This window comes from Piliocolobus tephrosceles, chromosome 5, assembly GCF_002776525.5.
Source record: "Piliocolobus tephrosceles isolate RC106 chromosome 5, ASM277652v3, whole genome shotgun sequence".
Taxonomy (NCBI): Eukaryota; Metazoa; Chordata; class Mammalia; order Primates; family Cercopithecidae; genus Piliocolobus; species Piliocolobus tephrosceles.
The window spans coordinates 154,590,512-154,614,449 of NC_045438.1; the positions used below are offsets into that span (position 1 = coordinate 154,590,512).

At 39.7% G+C, this 23,938-nt stretch overlaps 1 protein-coding gene across 2 annotated transcripts in view; it reads right to left on the reverse strand.

Annotated features, from left to right (window-relative positions):
• RNF182 (ring finger protein 182) overlaps positions 1–23,938 on the reverse strand; it is a 127,257-nt gene that overhangs the window by 63,631 nt on the left and 39,688 nt on the right. The window contains exons 2-3 of one of the 2 annotated variants that reach the window (XM_023191015.2): positions 16,056–16,204; positions 10,401–13,523 (exon numbers count right to left, since the gene is read on the reverse strand). The exons of the other annotated variant lie outside the window; for it this stretch is intronic. Coding sequence (XP_023046783.2) covers positions 12,569–13,312 — 744 coding nt within the window. The 5' untranslated portion in view covers positions 13,313–13,523; positions 16,056–16,204 and the 3' untranslated portion in view covers positions 10,401–12,568. Of the gene's footprint in view, positions 1–10,400; positions 13,524–16,055; positions 16,205–23,938 lie in introns of those variants that run through there. 2 annotated transcript variants of the gene reach the window in all.

Consider the following 23,938-nt stretch of genomic DNA (forward strand, 5'->3'; position numbering starts at 1 on the left):
AAAAAAAAAAAAAAAAAAAAAAAGAATGAAAAAGATCTAAAAAGAGGGAGTACATATATAGAAAAGTTCCAGGATAGTATAGCACACAGTGGATGCTGTGGAGGAACCCACTGCCTGCCAGGGATTTTAAGAAGAGATGAAATGGTCAGACAATAGGCAAGAGGTTATTCTGTGCAAACAGGATCACTCTGAAAAACAGAATAAGGAGTGAACTAATTACTAGAGTAACAAGGAAAGAGAGCTGTCTAAAGCAAAGAATTTAAATTTGACAAAGATTGAGAATAAGGAGTACATAGTCTTCAAGGAAGTAATGATTCAGCAGATGACCTGAGAGCTGCTTATGAAATGTCAACAAGAGAGTGGTTGAGAATAGACAGTTCAAGGCTAGAGTTCAGTGAATTATTTAAAGGTTAAAAAAAAGTTACTTCACAGATGATTTGGGCTTCTTTCTCCTCTGAGATCATAGAAAGTACATTGGAAGATAAAAGTGATTTTCATTCCAGTTTATTAACTATAACGATGCATTCAAACCTTAAGATTTACTGAAGTTTTAGACAGGGGTTGGTTTCTATGGTCCTATTTCCTCCACTACACAGCTGACGGTCAGTAACTGGATCACCCTTACTTAAAAACCTCCAGTGAGGGGAGAGTTAGTTCTCACCAGAATAACACTCCAAAGCTTTGGAAAACGAAGTACCTGCAGTTGATTCACGCAAGGATCATAATTGGCTGTTAAATCCATCAGGTGAAAATTGTTAGGGAAGAGAATACTGGCATGGATCCAAAGTGTCATCTCATGGATTTTTTTTTACAGTTGCACAGGGGCAGTAGAGAGACCACCTTAACTGAGGGATCAAACTGAGTATTTTCAACGGGAGGGCAACCTTTTATTTTATGCCCCCAAATGTGATGCGATACAAAGGTGACTAAGACAACTTGTTGCCCAAAATCTGAGTCCAATCAAGCTTCTAGATTTTCGGCTTACAGAAAATACAGGTAACAGAAATTAACCACCACCAAACACAGAATGTGGGACATTGCACAAGGTAACTGGCTGACTTTCTTCAAGAAGTCAAGGTCATGGAGAAAACAAGGTGTGGTGACTATTCCAGAATGAGAGAATAAAGATATAAAACAACCAAAGGCAACGTGCAAGACTTGACCAGATCCTAGTATTTTTTTTTTAATTTTTGTTGGTTTTTTTCTTTTTCAGTTACAAAACATATTTGAGAATAGAAAATTTTGAGAAAAATGCATATTAAATGATATTAGAAAAGTATTTTAATTGTCTGAGATAATATAATGTTTTAGTCAAATTAGAGGGTAGTTCTTTATTTTTAAGGGCGACAGAAAACAATATTGCAAAAGATTAACTGTTGACTTTAAGTGGTACGTGTACAGGTGATAATCATTCTATTTTCTCAACTTTTCTGTATCTTTGAAAATCTTCATGAAATAAGCCTGAAGAACCTTTTTTTCACCAACCTGAATCTGCTTGTTGTGTTCACCTAATCATCCTAACTCCACTCCCTATCCTTGCCCCCATGACCACTGCCTCTGGTGTCCATTCTCCCCCTCTGGCTGCACCATGACAGGGGCTGTGCCCGCTGCCCTACTAAGCATTCAGTTATAGCCTGGAGAGCTCAGCCTCTCAGTCCTCTCTGGGCCTCAACATTTCTCTACCCCCTCACCTTCCACTGCTACTGAAATACACTGTTGGTGGAAATATAAACTAGTACAGTCACTAGGGAGAATAGTACAGTCGCTATGGAGAATAGGGTCCTCAAAAAACTAGTAAGAACTGTGATCCAGCAATCCAGAGCATTTATCCAAAGGAAAGAAATCAGTGTATGGGAGAGACATCTGCACCCCATGTTTACTGCAGCACTGTTCACAATAGCCAAGATATGGAATCAGCCTAGGTATCTAAGAACAGATGAACGGATAAAGAAAATGTGGTATAGTACACAATGGAATACTATTCAGACATAAAACATAATGAAATCCTATCATTTGTGGCAACATGGATGGAACTGGAGGACCTTATGTTAAGTGAAATAAACCAGGAACAGAAAGTTAAATACCGTGTGTTCTCACTCATATATAGAAGCTAAAAAACAAGCTGATCTCATAGAAGTAAAAAGTAGAACAGAATACTAGAGGCTAGGCAGGGTAGAGAGAAGGGAGAGATGGGGAGAAATTTGTTAAAGGATACAGAATTACAGCTCAATGGGAGGAGTAAGTTCTAGTGTTCTATAACACTGTAGGATGATCCTAGTTAATAATAGATTATATAGATTTAAATAGCTAGAAGCAGGATAGTGAACGTTCCCAACAAAGAAATGAAAAATGTATACGATGGTTATGCTAATTGCCCTGATCTGATCACTATTCATTATTATGTATCAAAAACACCACTATGTAATACATATATACAATTATATTTCAATTTAAGATTTTTTAAAATACAGACTATAAAAAAGAAGAAAGAACTGCTAAAGACTCCCAAAGCTGTCTTCAGGCCCGATCTCTTATCTGAGGTAATAAGAATGTAAATATAATGTGAATGTGAATGTACAAAGAAACTTTCCTTATACTTAATGGGAAAAACAAGATCTAAAATCACCTACAATCAGAGCATATTCTTTTCTCCTATGAAATTCCAACTCTCTCAATTTAAAGTGTTAATATGTTACAAATCTAATAAACTCTTAATTAAAATGCTTGTGACTTTTCGGTTAATTGATGCTTTAATTAAATCAAAGTTTAACCACTTTTAAAAATACATTAGCACAGATCCATACTTAGCATACACAGTATTCAGGATGTAATTTAATTTTTGATTCTTTTATTCATAAGCTTAAAGCACCTTCACGTCAGAACCATAAATGTACACTGAGTATATGCAGATTTGGAGTCTACCACAGTATGAAATGATATCAGGAACTGGGCTGAATCTGTTTTACCTCCGGGACTCATTTGGAATTTACTCAAATTTCTTTTTTTTTTTTTTTTTTTTTATTATACTTTAAGTTCTAGGGTACATGTGCATAACGTGCAGGTTACATATGTATACATGTGCCATGTTGGTGTGCTGCACCCATCAACTCGTCAGCACCCATCAATTCATCATTTATATCAGGTATAACTCCCCAATGCAATCCCTCCCCCCTCCCCCCTCCCCATGATAGGCCCCAGTGTGTGATGTTCCCCTTCCCGAGTCCAAGTGAGCTCATTGTTCAGTTCCCACCTATGAGTGAGAACATGCGGTGTTTGGTTTTCTCTTCTTGTGATAATTTGCTAAGAATGATGGTTTCCAGCTGCATCCATGTCTCTACAAAGGACGCAAACTCATCCTTTTTTATGGCTGCATAGTATTCCATGGTGTATATGTGCCACATTTTCTTAATCCAGTCTGTCACTGATGGACATTTGGGTTGATTCCAAGTCTTTGCTATTGTGAATAGTGCCGCAATAAACATACGTGTGCATGTGTCTTTGTAGTAGCATAATTTATAATCCTTTGGGTACCCAGTAGTGGGATGGCTGGGTCATATGGTACATCTAGTTCTAGATCCTTGAGGAATCGCCATACTGTTTTCCATAGTGGTTGAACTAGTTTACAATCCCACCAACAGTGTAAAAGTGTTCCTATTTCTCCACATCCTCTCCAACACCTATTGTTTCCTGATTTTTTAATGATTGCCATTCTAACTGGTGTGAGATGGTATCTCATTGTGGTTTTGATTTGCATTTCTCTGATGGCCAGTGATGATGAGCATTTTTTCATGTGTCTGTTGGCTGTATGAATGTCTTCTTTTGAGAAATGTCTGTTCATATCCTTTCCCCACTTTTGGATGGGGTTGTTTGTTTTTTTCTTGTATATTTGCTTGAGTTCTTTGTAGATTCTGGAAATGAGCCCTTTGTCAGATGAGTAGATTGCAAAAATTTTCTCCCATTCTGTAGGTTGCCTGTTCACTCTGATGGTAGTTTCTTTTGCTGTGCAGAAGCTCTTTAGTTTAATGAGATCCCATTTGTCAATTTTGGCTTTTGCTGCCGTTGCTTTTGGTGTTTTAGACATGAAGTCCTTGCCCATGCCTATGTCCTGAATGGTACTACCTAGATTTTCTTCTAGGGTTTTTATGGTATTAGGTCTAACATTTAAGTCTCTAATCCATCTTGAATTAATCTTCGTATAAGGAGTAAGGAAAGGATCCAGTTTCAGCTTTCTACTTATGGCTAGCCAATTTTCCCAGCACCATTTATTAAATAGGGAATCCTTTCCCCATTTCTTGTTTTTCTCAGGTTTGTCAAATATCAGATGGTTGTAGATGTGTGGCATTATTTCTGAAGGCTCCGTTCTGTTCCATTGGTCTATATCTCTGTTTTGGTACCAGTACCATGGTGTTTTGGTTACTGTAGCCTTGTAGTATAGTTTGAAGTCAGGTAGCGTGACGCCTCCGGCTTTGTCCTTTTGACTTAGGATTGTCTTGGCAATACGGGCTCTTTTTTGGTTCCATATGAACTTTAAAGCAGTTTTTTCCAATTCGGTGAAGAAACTCATTGGTAGCTTGATGGGGATGGCATTGAATCTATAAATTACCTTGGGCAGTATGGCCATTTTCACAATATTGATTCTGCCTATCCATGAGCATGGTATGTTCTTCCATTTGTTCGTGTCCTCTTTGATTTCACTAAGCAGTGGTTTGTAGTTCTCCTTGAAGAGGTCCTTTACATCCCTTGTAAGTTGGATTCCTAGGTATTTTATTCTCTTTGAAGCAATTGTGAATGGAAGTTCATTCCTGATTTGGCTCTCTGCTTGTCTATTACTGGTGTATAAGAATGCTTGTGATTTTTGCACATTAATTTTGTATCCTGAGACTTTGCTGAAGTTGCTTATCAGCTTAAGAAGATTTTGGGCTGAGACGATGGGGTTTTCTAAATACACAATCATGTCATCTGCAAACAGGGACAATTTGACTTCCTCTTTTCCTAACTGAATACCCTTGATTTCTTTCTCTTGCCTGATTGACCTAGCCAGAACTTCCAACACTATGTTGAATAGGAGTGGTGAGAGAGGGCATCCCTGTCTTGTGCCAGTTTTCAAAGGGAACTTTTCCAGTTTTTGCCCATTCAGTATGATATTAGCTGTGGGTTTGTCATAAATAGCTCTTATTATTTTGAGGTACGTTCCATCAATACCGAATTTGTTGAGCGTTTTTAGCATGAAGGGCTGTTGAATTTTGTCAAAAGCCTTTTCTGCATCTATTGAGATAATCATGTGGTTCTTGTCTTTGGTTCTGTTGATATGCTGGATTACGTTGATTGATTTGCGAATGTTGAACCAGCCTTGCATCCCAGGGATGAAGCCCACTTGATCATGGTGGATAAGCTTTTTGATGTGCTGCTGAATCCGGTTTGCCAGGATTTTATTGAGGATTTTTGCATCGATGTTCATCAGGGAGATTGGTCTAAAATTCTCTTTTTTTGTTGTGTCTCTGCCAGGCTTTGGTATCAGGATGATGCTGGCCTCATAAAATGAGTTAGGGAGGATTCCCTCTTTTTCTATTGATTGGAATAGTTTCAGAAGGAATGGTACCAGCTCCTCCTTGTACCTCTGGTAGAATTCAGCTGTGAATCCATCTGGTCCTGGGCTTTTTTTGGTGGGCAGGCTATTAATTGTTGCCTCAATTTCAGAGGCTGCTATTGGTCTATTCAGGGATTCAACTTCTTCCTGGTTTAGTCTTGGAAGAGTGTACGTGTCCAGGAAATTATCCATTTCTTCTAGATTTTCTAGTTGATTTGCATAGAGGTGTTTATAGTATTCTCTGATGGTAGTTTGTATTTCTGTGGGGTCGGTGGTGATATCCCCTTTATCATTTTTTATTGCGTCTATTTGATTCCTCTCTCTTTTCTTCTTTATTAATCTTGCTAGCGGTCTGTCAATTTTGTTGATCTTTTCAAAAAACCAACTCCTGGATTCATTGATTTTTTGGAGGGTTTTTTGTGTCTCTATCTCCTTCAGTTCTGCTCTGATCTTAGTTATTTCTTGCTTTCTGCTAGCTTTTGAATGTGTTTGCTCTTGCCTCTCTAGTTCTTTTAATTGTGATGTTAGAGTGTCAATTTTAGATCTTTCCTGCTTTCTCTTGTGGGCACTTAGTGCTATAAATTTCCCTCTACATACTGCTTTAAATGTGTCCCAGAGATTCTGGTATGTTGTATCTTTGTTCTCATTGGATTCAAAGAACATCTTTATTTCTGCTTTCATTTCGTTATGTACCCAGTAGTCATTCAGGAGCAGGTTGTTCAGTTTCCATGTAGTTGAGCGGTTTTGATTGAATTTCTTAGTCCTGAGTTCTAGTTTGATTGCACTGTGGTCAGAGAGACAGTTTGTTATAATTTCTGTTCTTTTACATTTGCTGAGGAGTGCTTTACTTCCAATTATGTGGTCAATTTTGGAATAAGTGTGATGTGGTGCTGAGAAGAATGTATATTCTGTTGACTTGGGGTGGAGAGTTCTATAGATGTCTATTAGGTCCGCTTGGTGCAGAGATGAGTTCAATTCCTGGATATCCTTGTTAACTTTCTGTCTCGTTGATCTGTCTAATGTTGACAGTGGAGTGTTGAAGTCTCCCATTATTATTGTATGGGAGTCTAAGTCTCTTTGTAAGTCTCTAAGGACTTGCTTTATGAATCTGGGTGCTCCTATATTAGGTGCATATATATTTAGGATAGTTAGCTCTTCCTGTTGGATTGATCCCTTTACCATTATGTAATGGCCTTCTTTGTCTCTTTTGATCTTTGATGGTTTAAAGTCTGTTTTATCAGAGACTAGGATTGCAACCCCTGCTTTTTTTTGTTCTCCATTTGCTTGGTAGATCTTCCTCCATCCTTTTATTTTGAGCCTATGTATGTCTCTGCATGTGAGATGGGTCTCCTGAAGACAGCAGACTGATGGGTCTTGACTCTTTATCCAGTTTGCCAGTCTGTGTCTTTTAATTGGAGCATTTAGTCCATTTACATTTAAGGTTAATATTGTTATGTGTGATCTTGATCCTGCCATTATGATATTAACTGGTTATTTTGCTCATTAGTTGATGCAGTTTCTTCCTAGGCTCGATGGTCTTTACATTTTGGCACGTTTTTGCAGTGGCTGGTACCAGTTGTTTCTTTCCATGTTTAGGGCTTCCTTCAGGGTCTCTTGTAAGGCAGGCCTGGTGGTGACAAAATCTCTAAGCATTTGCTTATCTGTAAAGAATTTTATTTCTCCTTCACTTATGAAACTTAGTTTGGCTGGATATGAAATTCTGGGTTTAAAATTCTTTTCTTTAAGAACGTTGAATATTGGCCCCCACTCTCTTCTGGCTTGTAGAGTTTCTGCCGAGAGATCTGCTGTCAGTCTGATGGGCTTCCCTTTGTGGGTAACCCGACCTTTCTCTCTGGCTGCCCTTAAGATTTTTTCCTTCATTTCAACTTTGGTGAATCTGGCAATTATGTGTCTTGGAGTTGCTCTTCTGGAGGAGTATCTTTGTGGCGTTCTCTGTATTTCCTGAATTTGAATGTTGGCCTGCCCTGCTAGGTTGGGGAAGTTCTCCTGGATGATATCCTGTAGAGTGTTTTCCAATTTGGTTCCATTTTCCCCCTCACTTTCAGGCACCCCAATCAGACGTAGATTTGGTCTTTTGACATAATCCCATACTTCTTGCAGGCTTTGTTCATTTCTTTTTCTTCTTTTTTCTTTTGGTTTCTCTTCTCGCTTCATTTCATTCATTTGATCCTCCATCGCTGATACTCTTTCTTCCAGTTGATCGAGTCGGTTACTGAAGCTTGTGCATTTGTCACGTATTTCTCGTGTCATGGTTTTCATCTCTGTCATTTCGTTTATGACCTTCTCTGCATTAATTAGTCTAGCTGTCAATTCTTCCACTTTTTTTTCAAGATTTTTAGTTTCTTTGCGCTGGGTACGTAATTCCTCCTTTAGCTCTGAGAGGTTTGATGGACTGAAGCCTTCTTCTCTCATCTCATCAAAATCATTCTCTGACCAGCTTTGATCCGTTGCTGGCGATGGGCTGTGCTCCTTTGCAGGAGGAGATGCGCTCTTATTTTTTGAATTTCCAGCTTTTCTGCCCTGCTTTTTCCCCATCTTTGTGGTTTTATCTGTCACTGGTCTTTGATGATGGTGACGTACTGATGGGGTTTTGATATAGGTGTCCTTCCTGTTTGATAGGTTTCCTTCTGACTGTCAGGACCCTCAGCTATAGGTCTGTTGGAGATTGCTTGAGGTCCACTCCAGACCCTGTTTGCCTGGGTATCAGCAGCAGAGGTTGCAGAAGATAGAATATTGCTGAACAGCGAGTGCACCTGTCTGATTCTTGCTTTGGAAGCTTCCTCTCAGGGGTGTACTCCACCCTGTGAGGTGTGGGGTGTCAGACTGCCCCTAGTGGGGGATGTCTCCCAGTTAGGCTGCTCAGGGGTCAGTGACCCACTTGAGCAGGCAGACTGCCCCTTCTCAGATCTCAACCTCCGTGTTGGGAGATCCACTGCTCTCTTCAAAGCTGTCAGACAGAGTCGTTCGCGTTTCACAGGCTTCTACTCCTTTAGCTGAGCCCTGTCCCCAGAGGCGCAGTCTACAGAGACAGGCAGGTTTCCTTGAGCTGCTGTGAGCTCCACCCAGTTCCAGCTTCCCAGGGGCTTTAGTTACCTACTTAAGCCTCAGCGATGGCGGGCGCCCCTCCCCCAGCCTCGCTGCTGCCTTGTGGTTAGATTGCCGCAGACTGCTGTGTTAGCAAGGAGAGAGGCTCCGTGGGCGTGGGACCCTCCCGTCCAGGTGTGGGATACAATCTCCGGTGTGCCGGTGTTACAGCGCAGTATTGGGGTGGGAGTTACCCGATTTTCCAGGTGTTGTGTGTCTCAGTTCCCCTGGCTAGGAAAAGGGACTCCCTTCCCCCTCGCGCTTCCCAGGTGAGGCGATGCCTCGCCCTGCTTCAGCTCTCGCTGGTCGGGCTGCAGCAGCTGACCAGCACCGATTGTCCGGCACTCCCGAGTGAGATGACCCCAGTACCTCAGTTGAAAATGCAGAAATCGCCGGTCTTCTGTGTCGCTCGCGCTGGGAGATGGAGACTGAAGCTGTTCCTATTCGGCCATCTTGCTCCGCCCCCGGAATTTACTCAAATTTCAACATTTATTCACATTTTTTAAATCTCTTTTACACAAAAGTAAATGTGTAAGGAAAGACCCAATACTAAGCCTATAGTTCCTCACAAAGGAGTAAAAATTCATGAAGGGTACTGAAGCAAAGAGAATAATTTAATAAAAGGGCAAAGATGTAGAAAGCACACAAAACTCTAACTTAGAGAGCAAATGGTTAAACTCTTTTACGGACCTCACCAAGACTCTCACAGGTTTTGAATAAAGCTCTGGAATAATATGTGGTGTTTCTGTGGCATTTTCAAGGAATCAAAGCAAGTGGAGGTATTTTTTACCAAGAGTAGGCAAAAAGAGCAAGTCTCAAAAAATGCAGAAACACATAAAATCGTAGTTTGCTTGCATTATACTCTCAAGTTAACTCATTTGCATCTCATCTGTATCCCATGAACTATAAATATGAGCTACTCCAGAGCTCATACTTACAATGGCTATATCAGTTCGCCTATCAATACCAGGATTCATTTGGCTTTGGGATTACCTGGTTGACATATTAAGAAATTTCTTCAAGGTGTCTTCGAAGCCTAGTATCTGTTTACAATCTGGAAAACACACATCATTCTCAGGTCTCTCGGGAGATATGCATGAATTCACTCTGTAAGTTATGACCAATACAGGTAACTGCTTTCTTTAAGCTGATTCTTTGCTCATTTACATAAACATTTCAGAAGTGAATGAAGCCATTATTCTTGATTAACATATGGTGCCAATTCACTAATTATCATAAGCATAGAACTGTTGCATATTCCCAAATTATTTCTATTTTGCCTAACAATGGTCAAATTTAGATACCATGTAGTTTTTAAATTTTTCCCAGACCATACAAGGTAAGTGATTTCCCAACTAAATTGGATTCTATTTTGTTGAGCAGTTAGACAAAAACCTGGAAATGAAATCAAACAAAAACCGAAGAATTTATTTATAAAGATGGTATTTTTATTTCATCTCCCCTAATTCTTCTCCCCTGCTAAAAACAAAACAAAGAAAAACAAAACAAAACAAACTATGAAGGCCTTTTAGAAGTGTGATGGGTTAGGTCCCCGTTGTTGGAAAGTTCTGAAGTCTTCATGGGCATGATAAAGGCATTAGCTGAACCAACGTTTCTGAAAGTTCATGTTTGCCATTATCTAAAACTAACAGAGGTGCAAAGTCATAACTGAATTTTAACCATAAGTCAGAGAAATTAAACTTTTAAATTTGGAAATAATAACAATTTAACAGACAAACAAAACTATCACAGTGAATAAAATATTAAAGCATTATCTTTTTTTCATTCAACAGCATGAAGAATTTTCTAGTGTCATACAAAGATTGCTCTTTAAAGCCAAATTAACTAGAAAAAAAGACTGCCACAATACACGGAGACACAAATTTATCACTGTAGACATTATACAGATATGCAAAACACATAGTACCCATGTCCAGAGCTTTCTAGAAATCTCATTATATAACTCATCAATTTACTCAATGTTACATTTCAGAAAAAACGAACATTTTTTTAAAAAAAACCTTATATATAAATCCAAACCACAAAACATCTTCTAAACATGATATTTACTCTAAACACAAATGGATTTCTGGAAATTGCATCACAATGATGCTATCTAAACTAGATTTCATGAAATCATAAATGTATTTAGCTGTATCTTGGGGCTTAAATTCATTGGACTATATCCTACGTATACTTTTCTCATCCTACACTTAACTTTGGGCATACATATTCCCAAAGTTTAGTTTTACAATTAAAATCAAACTGCTATTCCAGTTGGAATGGGTGCACTGTACCTGCATCACACACAAAGATTTCATCACGAACAAGTTAAAGTCATCTTAGTAATGCCCCCTTTCTAAGTTACAAATATTTTAATGTTAATCATTAGTAATGGGTTTTAGAGACTAGAATGCTTTTTCAAATTTTTGCCTAGTTTCTGTGAACATTCTATTCTATTCTGCCAACTTGTAATCTGCTAAACAATTTCTTCTCAGAAATATATACATTCAACTTTCCCTACATCATGAAAATAAGTTCATTAACTCAAATCACCTAGGTTATGCTTGTATTCCAAATGAATTGTGTAAGAACTTGAATCCATTCCAAAACCAACTCAAAGACAACAGGGATAGCAACATGTTAAGCTCCACTCTGTCCCTGCCATTTACTTCCTTGAAGGGTCTTTTCAAGTAGGGCATCAGCTTTGCATGTCTCTTGCCCACCCCTTTGTCTAGACTACAACATAAAGTCTTGCACATAAACCTAAACCATCATATTTTGGTACAACTCAGTACTGTACAGCAAAATACTTAGGTTCTTAGCACTTCAAACTGTAAACTGAAGCATCTCATTAACTGTTTCTGATTTTCATTGCCACAGTTCACCTCTAATTGTTGTAAGATTCAGTAAAGTAAATCCTAATAGAACCAAAAATACAATGGGGAAAAAAAAGTCTTTATGAATTTATAGCAACTAATTTAAACGGAACCTTTTCAGGACAAGGGGTGAGGCTGATTGGGCAATGTGGTTTAACAAAACCAAAACTAAGATGTTATAAGGAAACACTCAAATGAAGGTTTTCATGAATAATAACCGCTCTATGGAGAAGTTCGTTCTCCTCCATTCTTCTCAGAGAAGACTGAGGAGAGAGGAAAATAGACATGGAGGAAAGAGCGTGTCTCAAGGACAAATGGCCACATTCTGCCATGAAGTTGACTGTGATGCAAATTCCTCAGTGCTTTTCATTCTCTGTAGTAATGTGGCAAAACAGGTATTCAGTTGAAACCACCCAAGGGAATGGAACTGAGTTTTCCTCTTGGCAAGGGAGAATGTGCAGAGGGAACAGGTATCTCAATAGGAATGCTGACTATAGAGAGTGACTTAAGAGAGAAAACACCTGAAGACAATTCCAGGGTGTTCCAATACCAGGACTACAGGGAGGGGAGGGAGTACACACTTTGTAAATGGATGTGTCTCAGAGCAACTTTCCTCGTGTCCAACTGCCATCACAGAGTATCCATGAATACGAAAGGAAGGATCCATTCATTCCTAAATCTCCCTACAGCATAACATACCACACCACTACCGTCTGTCTGACTGTGCTGAGTGAAACCCCGCCCTTTCTCTGGGAAGACTCACTGCTGTCAGTGCTCCATGAAGGGTGAGCTTATACAATTGTGCTAACTCCTAAGTAGAAATGAACATTTTTACTTCCGACCTACAGGAAAACCAATCAAATCAACACATGGCCAAGGGCTTTGTTAATGTCATGGACACTAATCATAAAGAACATAAAAGAAAATAAATTATAAATTATCTAACTTCACACTCAAACATGGCAATGTGTGTCCAATTTCTTATTTTGCGTATCAGTCAAGAAGGAGGTGCCATACAGTCTAGAAATTCATGACAAACACACTGGCAAAAACCATACACCATAAGAATAACAAGGCTCGAAGGGACTAAGCTGACAAAGACAACCCCAAGGGTGACTTTCTTAGACACCAATAAGTAGATTCCTAACGGTAAGGAGCTGAAGTAGAGCAAACCTAGCAACCACACTAACACCCGGACAGATGTCTGAAACAGCAGGGACGTGCAGTTCCACACAGTCCAGTTGTGTGACACAGTGGTGACAGAGTCGAAACTCGCAGGCCTATAAAATTCTACCACAGGAGTGGAGCTCAGGGACGGTGAGCTCTCTCTCTGCACCTCCATGATGGTTATGACCAGGCAGTTGGAGGACGTGTGAGAAGGACTGACCAGAGAGGCCAGCCTCTTGGGGGTGAGCAGCAGCTCAGTGGGGTTCTCTGGCAGGCACTTCTTCCCTTTGCCTCCACAAGTCAAGTTAACAAGGATGTTGTTGTCATCGGGCAGGCTACTAACTTCATCATCTGGCAGGCACGTCTCAAACCTGCAGAAAGGACAGACAATGACACCTTGTGGGGAGTCCCCAAAGTCTATGATTTTGTAGAGGCATTTGGCACAAACCCTATGACAACACTCCAGCACTTTGGGTTTCCTCTGTTTCAGATTGTATCGATTGTAACAGATTTTGCACTCGAGCTCGTCAGAGGCCTGAGACTCCGCAGTGTCTTCGGGAGGTTGACTAGCCATCTTGAATTATGTGTGCAATCTTCTGCCAGGTGGGTCTTGTTGAAGAATGGCTTTGATTAAGGTGCCCCTCTGAATATCATATCATCCAAATCTGGCAGCAACACAAAAAGGCAGGACAAGTAGTGAAAGAAACCAGAAGTCTTCCAGGCATTTTCAACTTCTGCATATAACTCTGTCTCAAATGCATATTTATAAAGGCCACATGAAGAGTCTGTAAAGAAGAAAAGAGATTCTAATATAATGAACAGTTCATTGAAAAGGTGTTTCTGAAAAGTGCTTTATGGAATTTTCTGAGCTTCAAGGATTAGAAGCAATAAACTTAGAAGGTTAAATCCCCTTCATCTTTTCACATACTTCTATCATCAGAACAGGAAAGTGTTATTCCCATGCTTAGCTGTTTCAGTCAACAAGCATGATAGTGAAGAAATAGTTAAGAATCCTAATGGGTGTAAAGGACAGTGTAGAGCTAGTTATGTGCTCTAGAACATACTTTAGTCTAGATACAAGAGATTTTCACTCTGAAACTTGTAACAAATTCTGGCCTCTGAAAACAGAATGGGACATGTATCAGAAACAGAAGACTAATTCAGAGTATTGCTGGTGTAAATACCAGGTGTTTAAATACCGTCAATACTGCTCAGGAATACATAAAAGGGAATATTAAGGACAAATATTAAAAATGTGTTTTCAGAGAGTGCTTTGATAGAGATAAGAGCATATTTAAGTAGAGCAGACTGTTCTTACCTTCTCAGTGTAAAGAAATCTGTTATATAAAAGCCTTTATTGTTTGACTATTCCATTTCAATTTTTTTTGTTTCAATGCCAGTCTTGAAAACCACAGCTGTGCATATACATTCACTAAAGGAAGAATGAGGCATGTAACACCCAATATAAGCACTACAAACAAGTCAAGTCTAAGTCCCAAGAAAGAGAAGTAAACACAGATAAAACATGCATAGCTATGTCTCTAGACATGAAGAAATCACTTGTGCATGGCTATCAATAAATACTCAACATTCACTTACTCATCTACTTTATTTCACACAAACTCTTTAGTAAAAGGAAAGTGTAATACAATCTACAGTCCTTACTACTACTATTACTATTACTGGTTATTACTGGCTTTGGACAAATGGCTGAAGGTTAATTTCATATGCACAGTCAGTTCTCAATTTTCAGTACTAATGGAAGGAAGCAATGTTAATAGAAAATCTCCAAATTATTTTTAATTAGCTTTAATATATGTGGTATTTTTGGTAGTTGATTCACCTTAAATTATGTTTGGCTTAGAAAAATATCAAAATGTATTTGATTTTCTGAGCACATCTCCAAGCAATAATAGCAGAAAGCTGTCATAACAGCTCTGAGGGCAGAGAGTAACTGCTAGACATTTAAATTTGCTATGGATCATACTGCACTAACAGAGAAAGGCGGTGGGTAGCTGAATCTGGATAATTTTAAAAATCATGAATAGCTGACTTGTTAATACATATTATCTTCATTTTAAGACTTTAATTTTTAAATGACTTCCTATTCTACAAGAATGTGTAATGAGTAACAGTGGCAAGATGTATACTTGGTGGCAAAAAGAAGTCAATCTATAGAATCTCTGGTAACCAAAAATGTAGGTAGGATTTTTTAAAATACAGTGTATGTATGCCTGTATTTCAAAACTGCTACCATGAACCAATCTCTATGCATCCAGTGTTAACACACACAAAAGATACACAGACACAAACATCAACTCTTCTCTCTCCTTTCCTTCCATGTGCCCTAATTTTCCTCATTCCTGATGCTGATCCCATTCAGGATATGCATGCCCATGTCCCTGCAAAACATGACTATGTCCTGCTCACAGTTCCACAAGGCTGGCATTTTTCCTCCTATGGGATGAACATCTTCAGAATGATAGCCAAAGAACAAGAAGGAGTTCTATCCTGGTCAACATACACAGTCCTAGCTCACTTCATGGGACAGCCCCTAGCCCTGGGCAGTTCACTGGTGATCTGCCACCTAGAAAGCTCCCATTCATTCCCTGCTGAACACAGGGCTCTTAGAACAGTACCCCCGTTAGCCACACACAGACTTCAGCCCACCCAAATGGAACATGTAATTTGTTCTTTGGAGCTACATGCCCACCCAGACATAACGCTCTCCTGAATCCAGAGGTTAGGAAGCTGATGGTCCCAGTAGGATTAGCAGCATTGTCTGTCCCCACTGCCATAGAAAGGACTGAGGTATGTGAAGTCATGTGGAAAAAGGAAAAGAAAGTATGTAAACATATGCATAAAGACATCAGAAAAAAAGAGTAAAACATCCAGTGAGGATAACTAGGCAAAATTACATCTAGAGGCACAGAAAGCTAGAGTAGACACATAAGTGTTTATGAATACGTGAGAACACATTAGAACATCAGCATTTGACAGTCAGCGGGTCACATTCCTCCTTTCGGTACCAAGCTTCCAACCATTAGAAGAGTAGCAATAACACTTTATGTTGAGCCAGCCACAATTTCTAGCTGATGATTGTGTGAACCTAAATTATTTCCTTGACAATATTGAGCTATTATTTGAAACAAAGCTTTGTTTTGTCACAGAAATACTCTATCAGATTACTGAATATGTTAAGATAGAGTGTTATGTGATTACAATGTTCATATTTATAAAAATTTATATAAGGGACTTCTTGGTAACATGCAAAGAAAATACTCAATATTCAAATATCCAATAAAAAATACACCTACTCTAATTCTAAGGCCAGCTCTAGCAAACCATCAGCAGGAAAGCCTTCATCAAGTCCTGCCTCTAAGAATGGCTCTTCTGGGCAAGACCAGGTGACAGCCTTGAGCTCTGGCAGCATCCCTGGAAATGCAGCCAACACAAGTATTTCTTTCTGGAATGGCAGAAAACAGCATGATGATTGTTCCTCTTGAAAAGCCAGGCTACCAACTGCTAGAGTTTAAAAAAAAAAAAGTTTCATCTATCTCATTATGATTTTTAAGATCCCTCAAAGAACTTGAATAATAACCAAAAATCTAAACCCTTCCAGGGTTATAATTAGTCAGAGTTGTTCTTTGGGCCTCTAAAATACAGTCATTCCATCCCATCTCCACCCTGTCTTCACTTCTGTCAAAGGCTGTGGACAACAATCATGATGTTCAGTGAAAGCCAGATTCAAAAAGAGTAATACTATATGAGTCCATTTATATAAAGTTCACAAACACACAAAATCAAGTTGTAGCATTTAGGGGTGCAAGCTTAGGTGGTAAAGTTATTATGAAAAGTCTGGAGATGATTAGACTACATGTCAGGTTTATTAGTCCATTCTCATGCTGCTAATAAAGACATACCCAAGACTGAGTAATTTATATAGAAAAAGAGGTTTCATGGACTCACAGTTCCACATTGTGGAGGAGGCTGGGGAGGCCTCACAATCATGGCAGAAAGTGAAGGAGGAGCAAAGGCATATCTTACATGGCATCAGGCAAGAGAGAATGAATGCCAAGCAAAATGGGAAACCCCTTATAAAACCATCAGATCTCATGAGAATTCACTATCATGGAACAGTATAGAGGAAACTGCCTCCATGATTCAATTATCTCCACCTGACTCTGCCCTTGACATGTGGGGATTATTACAATTTAAGGTCAGATTTGGGTGGGGACACAGAGCCAAACCATATTATTCTACCTCTGGCCCCTCCCAAATCTCATGTCCTCACATTTCAAAACCAATCATGCCTTCCCAACAGTCCCCCAGTGTCTTAACTCATTTCAGCATTAACTCAAAAGTCTACAGTCCAAAGTCTCATCTGAGACAAGGCTAGTCCCATGCACCTATGAGCCTGTAAAATCAAAAGCAAGTTAATTAGTTCCAAATTATAATGGGGGTACAGACATTGGATAAATATACCCATTCCAAATGGGAGAAATTGGCCAAAACAAAGGAGCTGCAGGCCCCATGCAAGTCCAAAATCCAACAGGGCAGCCAAATCTTTGACTCCATGTCTCACATCCAGGTCATGCTAATGCAAGAGTTGGGTTCCCATGGTCTTGGACAGCTCTGCCCATGTGGCTCTGTAGGGTACAGCCTCCTTCCTGGCTGCTTTCACAGGCCGGCGTTGAATGTCTGCAGCTTTTCCAAATGCATGGTGCAAACTGTCTGTGGATCTACTGCTCTGGGGTCTGGAGGATGATGGCCCTCTTCTCACAGCTCCACTAGACAGTACCCCAGTGGGGACTCGGTGTGGGGGCTCCAACCCCACATTTCCTTCCACACTGCCCTAGCAGAGGTTCTCCATGAGGGCCCCACCCCTGCAGCAAACTTCTGCCTGGACGTCCAGGTATTTCCATACATCCTCTGAAATCTAGGTTCCCAAACCTCAATTCTTGACTTCTGTGCACCCAGAGACTCAACACCACATGGAAGCTGCCAAGGTTTGGGGCTTGCACCCTCTGAAGTCATGGGCTGAGCTGTATACTGACCCCTTTCAGCCATGGCTAAGATGTAGGCCACCAAGTCCCGAGACTGCACAAAGCAATAAGGCCCTAGGTCCAGCTGACAAAACCATTTTTTCTCTTAGACCTCTGGGTCTGTGATGGGAGGGGCTGCCATGAAGACCTCTGACATCCAGAGACATTTTTCCCATTGTCTTGGCAATTCACATTTGGCTCCTTATTACTTATGCAAATTTCTGCAGCCAGGTTGAATTTCTCCTCAGAAAATGGGTTTTTCTTTTCTGTTGCATCATCAGGCTGCAAATTTGCTGAACTTTTATACTCTGCTTCCCTTTTTTTTTTGAGACGGAGTCTCGCTCTGCTGCCCAGGCTGGAGTGCAGTGGCGCAATCACAGCTCACTGCAAGCTCTGCCTCCCAGGTTCATGCCATTCTCCTGCCTCAGCCTCCCGAGTAGCTGGGACTACAGGAGCGTGCCACCACACCCAGCTAATATTTTTTTTTTTTGTATTTTTAGTAGAGATGGGGTTTCACCATGTTAGCCAGGATGGTCTCAATCTCCTGACCTCATGATCTGCCCGCCTCGGCCTCCCAAAGTGCTGGGATTACAGGCATGAGCCACTGCACCCGGCCACTTTGCTTCCCGTTTAAACATAAATTCCAATTCCAAACCATATCTTTGTGAATACATAAAACTGAATGCTTTTAATAGCACCCAAATCACCTCTTAGAATGCTTTGCTGCTTAGAAATTTCTTCCACCAGATACCCTAAATCATCTCTCTCAAGTTCAAAGTTCCACAGATCTCTAGGGCAGCGGCAAAATGCCGCCAATCTCTTTGCTGAAACATAGCAAGAGTTACCTTTATTCCAGTTGTCAACAAGTTCCTCATCTCCATCTGAGACAACCTCAGCCTGGACCTTATTGTCCATATCACTATCAGCATTTTGGTCAAAGGCATTCAAAGTCTCTAGGAAGTTCCAAACTTCCCCACATCTTCCTGTCTTCTGAGCCCTCCAAGACTCTAGGAAGTTCCAAACTTGCCCACATTTTCCTGTCTTCTTCTGAGCCTTCCAAACTGTTTCAATGTCTGTCTGTTACCCAGTTCCAAAGTTGCTTCCACATTTTCAGGTATCCTTATAGCAGTATCCCACTCCTGGTACTAATTTACTGTATTAGCTCATTCTTATGCTAATAAAGATATACCCAAGACTGAGTCATTTATACAGAAAAAGAAGGTTAATGGACTCACGGTTTCACATGGCTGGGGAGGCCTCACAATCGTGACAGAAGGCGAAAAAGGAGCAAAGTCACGTCTTACATGGCGACAGGCAAGAGAGAATGAATGCCAAGTAAAATGAGAAACCCTTTATAAAACTATCAGATTTCATGAGAAATTACTATCATGAGAACAGTATTGGGGAAACTGCCCCCATAATTCAATTATCTCCACCTGGCTCCACCCTTGACATGGGAATTACAATTCAAGATGAGATTTGGGTGGGGACACAGAGCCAAACCATATTATCAGGATAGCCAATGCCTTGAAGGGAAGAAAGGACAATGTCCAAGCAGACTTAGTACAGGCTACAGAGTGGCTAACAATGCACTCTTCTTGACTGGGGTGGTAGTTACAAGGGTTCATTTTGTGCTATTCCATCACACAGTACCATTTTCTGTACTAGTGTTATCTTTCACCATAAAAAAAGAAAGGAAAGGAAAAACAAAAGGAAAAAGGAAACAAAGGGAATCTATGACTTTTTTGGCTATTTTTATAGATACAGATTTCTCTACATTCAAAATGTATAGATGTATCTTTTGGATCAACTTACTTTTTCCATATGATCTGTATGTAAGTTCATTAATTTTTTTCACAAAATTGAAATGCCACTTATCTATCATCTTAATTTTCATGCATTACTATAAATCAATACTGCTGGTAAGAATATAAATTAGTACAACCACTATGGAAAACAGTATGAACATTTCTCAAAAAACTAAAAATAGAAATACCTTACAACCCAGCAATTCCTCTACTGGGTATCTACCCAAAGAAAAAGAAATCAATATATCAAAGGGATACATGCACTACCATTTTTATTGCAGGACTATCCATAATAACAAAGATATGGAATCAAGCTATATGCCCATCAACAGAAGAATGGATTAAAAAAAGTGAACTACTATTTGGCAATAACAAAGAATGAAATCCTGTCATGTGCAGCAACATGAATGGAACCACAAGTGATTATGTTAAGTGCAATAAGCCAGGCACAGAAAGACAAATACCTCATGTTCTCACTCATATGGGAGCTAAACAACTTTATCTCAGGATGAGGTGGGGGAGGGAGAAAGAAGAGAGGTTGGTTAATGGGTACCAACATACAATTAGATAGAAGTAAGAAGTTCTAATATTTGATAGCATACTAGGGTGACTATACTTAGCAACAATAATGTGTATATTTCAAAGTAACCAGAAAGCTTGACATACCAACATATAAAAATAATAAACAGTTAAGGTGATGAATAACCCAATTACCCTGACTTGACCACTACACATTCTTTGTATGTTACAAACACTCACATGTACCCCATAAATATGTAAATTACTATATATTAAGAAAAGAGGGAAAGTGGATGGAATCTCCAGGATGGACATATCTGTGCATGCCTTGGTGAGAACAAGGGCTAAAGTATGTCTCACCAGACACTGAGTAAAGAATCTGGTATGCTAAAATTGCCTTAAAAATACATACAAAGTTTTCTTTTCCTAGAAAAATACATACATTTTCAAATATATGAAGGTGGTATACCTAACTAACACTTCACAGTCTTTCATCCTTTTATAAGTCATCTGGGGATAAGACTATACAAATAATTACCTACTATTATTCTCATAAATTAGCTTGAGCTCCTGGACTATTGGACAAATGATTGTTTTCACAGCCCTAAATGCTTACCACTTATTATTAGACTCGAATCCATCTTACTCTGCTACTTAATTCCCTTGATGGTGAAGATGCAAACTTGGCTTATATTTTAAAGCAAAGTCCCTCCAGTGGACATCTGTTGTTTGTATCTACCTAGGATCTTTTTGCTCCTTTAGATCACACTGCTCCCTTCCCAACTGCCCCCACTTCTTTAGCGAAGTGTTCCCTACTCACTCAAATTACAAAATGGTGGGTGAGCTCTGCTAATCATAGCACCTCCCTTCTCTCCAAAGGTGTGGACTTGGGACCAGGCCTGACTGATCACATACTCCACTACTCCCCTATTCACAAGGATTAGTCTAATGGGCATGTGAGCCAAACCGGACTTCTCAAAGCTACTGCCTGGAACTCTTTTTATTTGAAGCTAGGGAAAAACAGGACAGGACAAGGACCAGGAGAGGGGACCAGAAAAAGATGTATCAAGGAACTGCCATGGCAGCAAGAGGGATAAGAAGAAGAACAAAGCCAAAATTATGAAGACAGTAAAGGAAAACAAGAGGCAGAAATAAAAAAAAAAAACAGAGACAAACCTGATGAGACCTAAACTGAGTTTCTGAAGTCAATAATGTATGAAGGTTTCTGTGAGCCAATAAATTCCTTTTTATGCTTATGTTAGTTTTCTGGATGGATTTCTGTTACTTACAACCCAAAGTGCCCTAATACAGTTACCATGCTGTACTTGACGTTGAGAATTTATTGTTGTTTTAGATCTAGGTTGCTACTTAGTATTACAGAAATGTATATAAATAAATAATTCAACAAAACAACTCAGAGGCAACAGGCATTCTCTAAGATTTCATTTGCACACATGTGCACACATACATGCACATGTACACATAAACACACATTTACATATATAAATACACAAAGGTCACCAGACATATTGTTGCTTATTTATTAGCGGCCTTTGTGTGTGTGCATTCTTTTTTATTTGGTTCTTTTCTCCTCCACCAGTATCAGCCTGAATACCACCCCTCCCCTGTTCTACTTCCCCCAGGAACCCATATTAACTACCTGGTATGTCTTCTTCTACATACAGATGGTTCACAACTTACTGTTGTTCTACTTTACACTCATGCAAAAGCCATACACATTCAGTAGAAACCATATTTTGAGTATCCACAAAACGATTGTTTTTCACATTTATTACAGTATTCAGTAACTGACACGAGATATTCAACACTTCATTATGAAACGGGAAAAGTTCCCTTATCCCTCTCACAGGGCATGTGATGGGGGTGTAGCTCGCTTCTTCAGTGCCCCACTGCTCAAACTTCTAGGCGGAGCACGAAGACAGGCAGGTTATGGGGCTCTGACCCCACAGCAGCGTGTAAGGCTGAATGTTTACAGCTCCTGAAGCCCCAGAGGGTGTGTGTTACCATGTGCTCTTTTAGTTTAGCCGTCTGTAAGCAGCTTATGTTAGTCAGCTCAATTAGACCCTTTGCTTTATCGCACGGAAAGAGGGCTTTCTGTATCCTGGGGTTTCTTGCCTTGGTGTACCGGAAGAATCGGATCACACGTGGGCTTAGAGAATGACTGCAAGGTTTTATTGAGTGGAAGTTCTCAGGAGATGGATGGGGAGCCAGAAGGGAGATGGAGTGGGAAGGGGTTTTCCCCTGGAGTCAGGCAACTCAGCGACCTGGGCTCTCCTCCAACTACCTCGGCCAAACTCCTTGTCATTCCATTGGTTGATGGACTGCAGGCCTGCCAGCGTCTGTCAGTGTGCTCTTGTGCCGCAGTGTTCCTCTCAACGTCCAGGCGCTTGTGGGTCTCAGGGTTTTTATAGGTACAGGATGGGGATGTGGTGGGCCAGGGTGGTCTTGGGAAATGGAATATTTGGGTGTGAGGCAGGAGGGCCTGACCTCTCTAGGTCTGTGACAGGTCTGAGGGTGGAGCCCTAACCAGGGACCATGCCCTCCTCTACCCAGCACTTCCCTGACCCCCTTCTGTATCAATTATAAGCTTTGTGATAGATGATTTTGCCCAACAGACCAATGTAAGTGTGCTGAACACATTCAAGGTAGGCTAGGCTAAGATATGATGTTTGGTAGGTTAGGTATATTAAATGCATTTTCTTTCAACTTAAGTATTTTCAACTTCCAAAGAATTTATTGGGATGTGACCCCATCATAAGTAGAAAAGCATCTGTATTTCTCCATCTACATATAAGTGCAAGGGCACAAATAAACACAATCTTTTTGTTTTTTATTAATAGTATATTATACCAAGTTTTCTGCATCTTGCTTTTCCTACTCAGTAATACCTCATTCAACTGAGATAGCCCTAAATTACTTTTATAATGGCTGCATGATATTTCACCATTTGGATGTACTAGAATATATCCAACCATTCCTCTCCTGGTGGCTATTTGTCTAAATTTTTCCCCCAACACAAACAGTAATGCCGAACACAACCTTGTAATATATATCCCTACATGTGGGTGCTTTTATTTCTTTAGGAGAACAAGGAGTAGAATTTCTGGATCAAACAGATACTACTTGTAATCTATTTTGCCAGACTGCTTTCCAAAAAGGCTGTAACACATACTCAACCAGTAATATGAGTATTCTTTCTCCTGAACATCAATAGTTATTGAACTTTTAAGTTTTGCCAGCCTATGGGGTTTCTTTCCATTCTGTCTGTTCCAATAGTTTTTATTACTAGCATCTATACATTTTGTTAAATGCTTTTGCAGCATCTATTGATGTGATCATATGATTTTCTACCTTTAAATAGATCATGTAATAAACTGCACTGACAGATTTCGACTTTTGTATTCTTGGAATAAACCCCACCTGGTCACAGCTGGGTCCTCAAATACATTCATGGGTTCTATTCGCTAATATTTTATTTAGAAATTCTGCATCTGTACTCAAAATTAAATTGGTCTCTAGTTTTTTGTGTGTGCTGTTAGGTTGTGACATTAAATGTATGCTTATTTGATAAGTGAAACAGGAGCTATTCATCTTCTGGAACAGTTTAAATACAGATAAAATTATGTGTTCTTTAAAAGTTACATAAAACTCAGTTGTAATTTCATATGATTCCATTGTCATTTGCAATAGTAGATCTTTAATAATTTTTCCATCTCTTTTAGGGTTATTGTCCTATTCAAATGTTCCATTTCTTCTTAGGTTAAATTTAGACATTTATATTTGACAACCTGGGGACAGGTTCCTGAT